The following is an 11,028-nucleotide window of genomic DNA, read 5'->3' on the forward strand; positions in this document are numbered from 1 at the left end:
GTATTTACATCGATTTAATCCTAATTAAACCTGGAAATGTGTCTTTTCCCTAAATGAGACAGAAAATGTGGCTTGGATTGTTTTGTAGTTTTTAGATGGCAGGTCCAATAATGCAACACATGGGAAATGCTAACTTTACTTAAACTCAAAAATAAGTTCCTCAATTATACACGAATTGTTTTTATCTGTGTTTCATCAAGGGCCTGAATATATTGTTTTATTTTAAAAATAAACTTCAACTAACGTTTTTATTTTCATTTCGTTTTATTGAATGTCTGGAGAATATCAACCGAGCGAAACGCTGCTCTGACAAAATTTTGACGATCAGGTTGTACTACACATGCGGCACTGAATGAACGTCGCCGATAGAGACGCTTTACCCCAAACTTTTGTTTTTAATTCAATGCCAAAAGAACATAGGTATTACATATTTACATGATCATATTACCATTAGCTGGTTTGTTCCAAGAAATTTACATGCAATTTAAAGTCATTTATCAAATGTGAAATATTTTGCTCACATTTACCCCACTTCTTCTTATGTATATATTTTCCTAACAAAATAAACAAATGTATATGTTGTATTTTACATTTCAAATGTTTATTCTATGTATAAAAAGCACATAAAATATACACATTTTAATCATACCCTTCAGCTTTCTATTAAAAATCCTTCAAAATAAATCTTAAATAAATACAGTGAAAAAACAAATGCAAAATAGTTGCTTTTTCTCTATCAAAAATGCTCAGGTATAGAACTTAATATAGAGCATAAGTCTTTTCAAAACATGCTAAGCTAGATAATTTCTACGAAGTATTTTGTAAGAAGATTCCTTTTTGTTATTGATACAAAACCTTTGTTGCAGTTGCCATGCTTTAACCCAAGTGATATTACCAAATAAAGAGGGCCAAATTGATTTTGCTGCAGGAAAGGACAAAGAAAAAAAGAACATTTCTTTGAATCCTGTTGCTACACTGCTGTTTTAAAACATTAGCATTAAACAATGAAAATGTTTCCACGAGGATTATTTATGTTGATGTACTCTGAAATACAGTTCTTTAAAATTAACATCACACTCTTTGGAATTGCATCAAAAACAATAGCAAAGTTTCTTCTATTGTTCTCAAAGTCTTACTTAAATAATGCCTACATTCAACCAATTATGATAGAATAAACATTTGTTTTTAAAGAGTAGGTTCTTGTTATTTCATATGAAATAATTGTGAGGTAAAAATTGTGTTTATATACCAATTTTCATGCTAGCAGGGCTTGTCTGTGAAAACCATCCGATTTAACAGGAATTTTGTCAACTGAAAAATGACATTTCAACAAAAATCTATGCCTCCAAGAGTATTAAATATATAGTTAGGGAATACATTCAAAATACTTTCTTCATTCTTTATAAACTCTATTAAACATTTAATTTTGAAAGTGTCATTAAGTGTACTATAATTTAAGACCTCAAGTCCCCCATGCTACTTAACTACTACTAAATTACTTTTTTTTTTTTTCTAATTTGCACTTCACCTCATTTTTTGGCACATAATTTTGTCAGACCTGACCAACTCCAGATCATAACACTTCACCTAGTGGCTTCTAGTGTAGGCAATACACATATATCACTCAGGAACAGGGTAAATCTCATCAGACCACATGACATTGCTTTCATTGCTTCTCTTTATGCTCCCAAACATATTGAAGGCTTTTTACGATTAGCCTCACTGATAAATGTTTTTTCTGTTTAGTCTACAGCTGCTGTCTTCGCAGTGTGTGTGTGTGTGTGTGTGTGTGTGTGTGTGTGTGTGTGTGTGTGTGTGTGTGTGTAAATCCTTTTACTTTCACTATTATATATATAGTTGTGACCTAGTAGACGTGTGATAGAAGAAGAAGAAGAAGAAGAAGAAGAAGAAGAAGAAGAAGAAGAAGACTATACATAATTGTGACCTCTGCTGTGCATTTTTATGATTCAGTATTACCAAAAGTTTAAAAGTTTAAATATTACCAAAGGTTGATAAGGATAAATTATACTATTCAATGAAATTCGATTCAGTTTAATATGTATTGCACTTTACAGAAAAAAAAAAGATTTAATTAAATGTAAATTATTATGTTAGTGCCTATAAGTTTATTGCCTAAAAGTTTATCCCTAATAAGCAAGCTAGTTGCTGCAGTGGCAACAAAAAACTGATGATGGGAAGAGGAAAAAAAACTGAGAGGGTCCAGATTAATCTGGGTGGCATTTAATGTCCATTCCTTATAGTTCCATTATTGTTGTGGTCTGCTGTTCAGTAATGGGTCCATAAATGCAGAACTGTTCATGCAAATTGTAGTCCTAAGCCATTGTAGTAGACTGTTTTTATTAATTACAGTCCAAATTCATGCTCATAGTTCTTGAGTTGCTATGTAACAAGCGTGGTACCTTGATAGGATGCCACCTGTGCAGTCGTGAAATTTTCTTGCTACTAAATATTCCACAGTTAACTGTTAGTTGTATTATAACAAAGTGGAAGCGATCGTGAATGAGAGCAATTTAGCCACGATGTGGTAGACCACGTAAAATCACAGAGCGGGTCAGTGGATGCTGAGACACATAGTGCAAAGAGGTCACCAACTTTCTGCAGAGTCAATAGCTACAGACCTCCACACTTCATGTAGCCTTTAGATTAGCTCCAGAACAGTGCGCAGAGATCTTCATGGAATGGGTTTCCATGGTCGAGCACTTGCAGCCAAGCCTTACATCACCAAGTGCAATGCAAACAAGCGGTACTTGTTTGACTGCATTGAGCCAAGTGTAAAGTTTGGTGGAGAGGGATTATGATGTGGGGTTGGTCCACTTGGTTGAGCTTGGCCCCTAAGTTCCAGTGAAAAGGACTCGAACTTCTTTGATGTGGAAGAACTTGACCGGCTGCACAGAGTCCTGACCTCAACCCGATAGAACACATAGAAAGCTTTCCCAGAGGAATTGCAGCTGTTCTAGCTGTAAAGGGTGGGCCAACATTATATTAAACCCTATGAATTAAGAATTGGATGTTCTCAAGTTTATTTGAATGTGAAGGCAGATAACCGAATACTTTTGGCAATATAGTGTTTGTCTGTTACTCGATAGTAATTTCTTGTTTATAGCTGTTGTATAAAAGCAAAATGACACTAGAAATTCTGCTTAAATGAAGTGGTAGCTTAATAGGTAAGGTTTTGGGTCCTACTTGAAATGTTTGGGGTTCAAGCAACAGCACTACCAAGCTGTCACTCGTGGGCCCTTAAGCAAGGCCCTTAACCCTCCAGGGGCACTGTATTATGGCTTGAGCTTCACGCCAAGCTTTCAAATATCCTTCTGTGTATTGATAGTACTGATATTTTTCAGTCTGAAGACCTCTTCATAATGCACTTGAATTGTGTAGTTAATAGGAAAGTTATTTTTCTGAAAATTAAATAAAAAATTGAAAACATGTAAATAGGATTTCACTTAAAGTAAATGTAGAATAGACAACAACATCTCTGCAGGATGTGTTTCCAGGGATGTACAGAACTCAGGTGTGTGAGAGTATGTTGGGAGATGCAAAAAATTTCATTGTGCTGTGTTTATGTGACCGATAAATGCTATCAGCATGTCTGTAAATATTCACTACAACCCAGCAATCTTGCCCATGTGCTTTTGCACCTACAGACCTACAATACTTACACAGCCTTAAAACCAAAGTCCTCCTGATCTTTTTAAATCATATTATAAGCATGGTTTTCTACATTGGTTGGTTTTAGTATAGCTGTTATACCTGCTGATCATGTTATTAATGTCAGAGGTGTTCCAGTCACCTTGCTATTTTCTTGAACAAAAACTGGTCTACAGATTTGCATTAATAGCTGTAATTTAGAAACGCCTGCCTTGCTACAAGTTTTTAGCAGCTGAAACTGAACTGCAGTAGTTTTATATTTTATATAAGTATTTTATACATAAACACCCACAGGAGAACTACTGATTTCAAGGGCTTGCAGAAAAAATACACTTGACCACATGGGGGCGCCAGATGAATATTTATTTTTTTCCTTCGTCTGCATGATTACTACAATATTCCCAAAATAAATAACACATACACGCACGCACGCACAAAATAAAAATAAAAATATTAAAACACTTTCAAAAAGTAAAACACGTTAAAAAAGTATTACTACATTTAAAAAACATTGTAAGAAATGCAGAACAGCAAAGAAAACAGGAATTTGTTGACTAAGCCAGCAGTCAACAAAACATCTGCATCTAATTATATATACAGTATCTAATATATCTAATTGTATATATATATATATATATATATATATATATATATATATATATATATATATATATATATATATATATATATATATATAATGTGTATGTGTGTGTGTGTGTGTGTGTGTGTGTGTGCTCACTTCTTTAACATATAGAAGATCATAGCACAGACGCATATAATATATTGATATTTTTCCCAGAAATAATCAAAAACATAATTAAATTCCTTTTAGACAGTGTGAATGAGGGCAAATAGTTGCAATAGCGATAGTAGATAGAAGGAAATTCATGGTTTGCTCAACTCAACACACATACATACAACTGTGCTCGTGTTACTATAAATATATGTATATATTACAGCATATATATGGATGGATGGATGGATGGTGGATGGAGAATGGTTAGAGGTAAGAATGGATTGCTTGTATGCTGGTAAACTAATAAACAGCTGTGGCCTTTATGCATTTACTCAGTAGAAACTCCTGTTTTATGGAACTGTCATTCATCCCTGTGTTCCTTTCCCCTTTCTCCAGTGTTGAGCACTGCAGTCTGTTGGGGTGCAAAAAGAAAGAACATTGATGAGTTTACTTCATATATTAAATATTGTCTTGCAAATGCAACCCCATAATTGTATGGTGCAAATGTCTGTGGTTGTCCTCAAACGTCACTCATCAGGGACTGCATTGTGTTTTGCAGTGCGTCTTGCCATGGGGCGATAAATCAGCTGTGAATCACGAACCACCACGGCAGGAAGCCAGCAGGATCAGACGCTACCGTCTTACTTGTCATGAAAGCTGTGTCTTTGACTCAGTCCTGTGAGCATGTGCTCCCACTCACTGTGTGCCTAGCCAGATATGATGGTCAGCTGAGGTTTTATACCACCAGATTGCTTAAACTGACCCAAAAAACGGACTTAGTGAACACCAGATGTGCCTTCTCCATAAGTGCCTTCTCATTTCCCTCAGCAGATGTTTGGAACATACTTCACATAGAAGTACACAAGTTCAGCATACCAAATGATTTAATCCCTAAGCCCAAGCAACCTCATAGAGTTTAACAAGATCACTCATGTTGACTTTCATGCTGTGCTCCATTTATTAACATTGTTGGATTAAATATCTTTTTATGAAATCAAAACTCAAGGCATGAATTCAACAACATTCTCACCTTTCTGTAAAACCAGTTTAGCAGGGCTATACACAATGACAAATTTGCCCTAAAGTTAAATTCATTTTCATTTACACTGTGAAAAATGAAAAGTTATGAATGTTTACTTACAGTCATTTTGGCTTGAGTTTCTTGGGAAGCAGTCTTGAAATAAGCAGTGCATAGTCCGATAGCAGTTATCAAATAAGGATTTGGGTGTGACAGATTTCATCCTTTGAAGGTCCGTTGACTGCAAGCTTTCTAAAGCCTTCTCGATGCTTTCTGGATAATCTACCTGTCTCACAAACATATACACATGATCATCAGCATGACTCAGGTTAGCATGACTTCCGTCAGACAAGGTTACAATTCACCATGAGTTCATGAGAAATGTATGAAAATAATGTGAAAGTACTGCATAACAGCCAAAAACCCAATATTGGTAAATATAGAATTTCAATGTCCTTCAGTGCAGTTTTATTGAATTGTATTTGCACAGCTCTTAAAAATTGTCACAGAATCGCTCGAAATCTAGACCTAGGTTTAGATTAAGGTCTCAATGGACCAAGGCAAGAGTGAGTGTACCAAGGAAAATCTTCATGAGATGACATGAGTAAGAAACCTGGAGACTAACCAGATTCAAAAGGGAACTCATCCATTTTACACCAAATACTGTGATTATAAATAATAACTCTTCCACAACTGCTAATACTTCTTGTGTTAGAAAGATTCTCATTATGAGCATACTGTGAATAAGATTTCTGAGATTAGCATGAGAAAGGGTTTATGTTAACAAGGTTCTTATGTACAAATCTACAAGTAAGTTAATCTATAAACTATACAAAATGTTTGTCGGATGTGCGGTGTTTATGGTATTAATGGAGGACCATCCAGAGCAATTCACAGCAAACCTATTTCTTACTATGTAATTACTATTACCATTCAGTTTACATTTTTTATTTTCTAACATATTACAGCATCTCATTAATGCCCACCAGATGCCCACTGCTGCCCTGTTGAAAATATTTTGGGTATTCATATATTTATATATTACATTAAATCTGAAATGACATTTTCTCTAACATCGTTTATACCATTACAGAATAGCATTACAATTCAGATGTTCTTATCTCATCACATGACAGTGAGCTCACAGAGTCTCTTGAGACTGGAATGAGCTAAGAAGGTGGGTGGCATAAAGAATTAGCAGAGTAAAGGTCAGCACACTGGAAGTCTTTGTCCTCACCTCATCAGAGTTCCGCTTTGGGTAGCTTTCTTGGATGGTTTTAAAAAGGGAATCAAGGTTATTAAGGTATTTATAACGTGTTGGGTGCCTCTCTGGCAGCACTGTCAATATCCTCTCTATGCTATTAACAGTGACCTTGACCCACAAATCCTGGAGATCCCTCACATCTTCAGTTTCATTCATCTAAAACAAATAAATGACAGCTAGGATAAGATTTTGCAATAGAAAAAAGGAACAGACAAAAATTGTAACATGACAATATGAAATAATACAAGACAAGAGTAGGTTACTAAATAAATATCAAGAGGAAACTGTGACATCACTGAGAAACAAAGTAAGTGAGTGTTAGAAAATGAGGAAATTGTGGAAAGTGTGGGATCATGCCATGGCAATCAAGTAAACCAAAACAGTTGCTCACCATCCTACTGATATTTTTCAGTCTGAAGACCTCTTCATAATGCACTTGAATTGTGTAGTTAATAGGAAAGTTATGTTTCTGAAAATAAAATAAAAAATTGAAAACATGTAAATAGGATTTCACGTAAAGTAAATGTAGAATAGACAACATCTCTGCAGTATGTGTAGTAATTCACAAAGTATTACTTTACCAAATATCGTCTCCTTAATGATGAATTGAGCTGATCTTTCAGAGTTTCCAGAGATGTACAGAACTCAGGTGTGTGAGAGTTCACCCAGATTGGTAATGCCCACAACAGTCCTATAGGGAAAACTAGAGAAAGAGAGAAAACACTGTATAAAAACATTATTTTTTCTAAAATGAGTAGCATATAAAATATCTTCCAAATGGCACAAATAATCCATCTAGTTAAAACAAAGTTAGATTATTAATGAATACTTTCTAGGGTTTTGGCACTTTGCCAAGCATGAGTGACATTTTTACAAGCTAGATACTTTCTGCTGAAGCTTTGGAATTTCGAGTATCTCTTGTAAGAAATCCATGTATATGTCATAATTGCTTCTTACCAAACAATGCAACCACAAACACACTGCTGGGTCATGTTACTTTTTTTTTTTTTCTATTTATTACTTTATATGCAACAGAATTTAATTCAAGTGAAATGTCCCTTTAAAGTCTTCGTTGTCACAGCAAATGAAAAGTTATGTGTAAATGGAAGGAGACATCTCACCAAGTCAAATCAAAACCACAAACCACTGCTTTACAAAGAAAAACGATCACACAATCTTTCTATCTAACTCACACTCTTGCTAAATAAATGTTTATACACTGCGCAGACTGAAGCAAAAAATATACATATTGTTTTTTAGATAGAATTTACATCTTCCTCCCTCAAGGAAAGCAAACAATTCCAGAATAAATAAAATGCTGAATAAATACACACCAGCCATAATCAGCCACAATGCAGTTATTTGTTTGATACTGTAATTCACTGTAAAATTTATCACAGCGTTTCCAGAAATTTGCAGGGTTTGACTCGCACTGGTACTGTAAGATTAATGCGGATGCAGATTAAATGATGTGTCAATGGTACCAGAGAGATTTTATAGGATACAGACACAGAGATGGCTGTCAGTCGGCTCTTTCGACTGAAACACAGATCAGACAGCACACCTCGAATAGCTACAAATATATTTGGCCACAGTTCCCACTCATATACTTCAAAGCTTATCCTTCTGAACACAATCTTTCTCGGTTTTTGTTCTTTTACTAATTCTGTTAGACCTTCTCTTTATTCTTCTGCATCTCCCTGACTCTTTAGTACAGGATGTGGTAAGACGCAAAAGAAAATCGCTTAAGTAGGATTATAACCCAAGACATGTCTACATGACACAGCGTGCACATCAACATATACAGTAGCTTCCGTACATAGCTGTGAAAACCACAAGAGAGGACTAACGTAACTCTTTTGCGTCACTCCATCCTTCTTCATCAGTAAAAAGTTTTTTTTTTCTCTTGGAGTTTTTCTCTTGAAGTACATTTCAGTTAACTGGCCACTTGTGTTTGCTCAGGAAGCGATCACTCTTCTTCTTTCTCACTCGATCATCATATGATGATCAAAAACATCTCCCAAAAAAACTCTAAAATCCCTTTTAGCTAACTCATTTCGATGTCTGACAGACAACAGACATAATTCTGAACACTAAGATAAACTGGTGCAGATCTTTATGGGAAATGTGGAACATATGTTCTCAATAGAGCTTACATGTGATTAGAGTGACTTGTGACCATATGCGATGCATTTTCTTAAAAAGAAATACAAAATACGAAAGGACCTCACTTACCCAGAAGCCACTTAGGCAGCCAAGACTCAAACAAGATCATGCTTCTGCTGAAGCTCTGCTCTCCACACCTAAGTAAAATCCAAATGCAGACCCTTTCAAAGTTCAAGTGCAAATGTCTGCAGCCTGGAACAGCAGATGGTACATCAGAGCATCAGTAAAGGCATTGGCACTGTTTTCACACATTTGTGTCATTTAATATCTTCACAGCTGCTTTCATGTTCACCTTGGATTGACACAGGTTTAGCAATTGTTTGGCATGTACATGCATGTAATATAACTAAACACTTGTTTTCTTGTGAAGGAAAAAAAAATCAGTCATGTGGTTCTTTCTGAACAGAATGTTCTTGCTGTATCGATTAAATTTTTGGCTAACACAGTATATAATCCTTAAAACTTCCATTCAGCATGGGTGCAGGACAATTTTCTGACTGTCCTCCCTGTGACAGCACAGCCTGCGCACATAACATACTTACTTAGACATTAAATCCAATCTATGTTTTTCCCCTACAGTTTAACCTTCTTTAAGCAGCAAATGTGTGAGCATCCTTTTACATGCCATACTACATCAAAATATTCTATCCAATATTTTCACACTTCAAAATTCCAAATACTGATCTTGGAACAGTCTTTTTGACATACAGTATATACGAATTTAAGATAAAAATACATATTGCTTTGACATACAATATAGAAGAACTTTAGATAAAATACACGTTGCTGAATTCACACTTACAATCTGCACTGAAGTCGAAAGCAGTTTATTTTAAACACTGGTCCATAGAAATCAACTACACACGCGAGCACACACACACATGGGGGGCGCACGCGTGGGACAGGACTTACCAGCTAATAAGCGCGCGCCCCCCACTGTATACTAAAACTTATATAAATGAACGATTTGATATATTAGTCCTGCTCTTGAAACTGTATATATGTGGTACATGACCAAAACCAAAGCAAAAAGAAGTGCACAGGAACACTTGACTGATTCAGCTTTCCAGTCCAAAACGTAAGAAAAGGGACAGCAGTGAAGTGAAATGCAGTCACGGCTCCAGTGTAAAATACCGAAGTGTGATGAAAAGCAGATGAATTGCGCAATAAAGTGCACATGTGCGTCAAAAGTGGCCCCCAAAAAAGGGAAAGCTTTGTATTAGACATAAAATAGTGTAAATGAATACCCAACATGCACATACTAAAAATTGAAATCGAGTGTGTCGGCGCAAAACCGGTCTAAATCGACATTTAAGTGAGAAAGAAAGAAATGAAAGGTCCACGCACCTCTCTCAATCAGGCTTTTCGATGAGGTTGTTCGACGCCTGCCTGCGTCTGATCGCGCCACAGCTCTCTGCGCTCAGTCAAGTGGTCGTATCCGGCTTCGGGTGTGATCTCCCTTCTCCGTCTCGAAATCGTGCAAAAAGACCTGGAAATTCCCACGCCGTTCTTATTGGTTTTTCAGCGTTGACCCGCCGAGTGTGCGTTTCAGTGGTCTGTGCGCTAAGCGGGACCTTTTTTTACTTTCACTTTACACCTTAACCCGTCACTGACCCACAGCACAGTACTGATCTGTTCGTTTGCTCAGCGCGAAGTATTCTGTTACACCACAACTTCCCAGGGCTAACTGCAATATTTATACCAAAAAAAACATCAAGGAAAAAATATCTCACTAATTTCTGGGTTAACCGAGTGTCAAGTTCCTCTTATGATTATCTACACATACAGAGAAAACGTTTATTAAACACAATAAAGAAGCACTTTCTCAAAACAATTTTCATTGGTTGATGATTTATCATTTGGGATTTTACATTTACTTCCATAATAAATATCCATATATATATATATATATATATATATATATATATATATATATATATATATATATATATATCCATATATATCCATATATATATATATATCCATATATCTCCATATATATATATATATATATATATAGAGAGAGAGAGAGAGAGAGAGAGAGAGAGAGAGAGAGAGAGAGAGAGATTGTAGCACACTTATTTGTGACATAAAAAAGGTTTCTTTTTCTGAATCCTCTCCAAAGTCTTCATTGACATATTATGAACACAACAGACAACAGTTTTCAGCCTATCA

General features: G+C 35.6%; 1 protein-coding gene across 1 annotated transcript; it reads right to left on the reverse strand.

Annotated features, from left to right (window-relative positions):
- Positions 1 to 4,015: 4,015 nt before the first annotated feature.
- Positions 4,016 to 10,507, reverse strand: il34 (interleukin 34). Its single transcript, XM_046865361.1, has 7 exons — positions 10,201 to 10,507; positions 8,923 to 9,045; positions 7,269 to 7,390; positions 7,079 to 7,156; positions 6,661 to 6,843; positions 5,547 to 5,709; positions 4,016 to 4,817 (listed from the first exon to the last, which is right to left on the reverse strand). Exons 2-7 carry the CDS (start codon positions 8,960 to 8,962, stop codon positions 4,771 to 4,773), a joined length of 633 nt encoding a protein of 210 aa, XP_046721317.1. The 5' UTR covers positions 8,963 to 9,045; positions 10,201 to 10,507; the 3' UTR covers positions 4,016 to 4,770.
- Positions 10,508 to 11,028: the final 521 nt, after the last annotated feature.

Source organism: Silurus meridionalis, chromosome 13 (genome assembly GCF_014805685.1).
Source record: "Silurus meridionalis isolate SWU-2019-XX chromosome 13, ASM1480568v1, whole genome shotgun sequence".
Lineage (NCBI taxonomy): Eukaryota > Metazoa > Chordata > Actinopteri > Siluriformes > Siluridae > Silurus > Silurus meridionalis.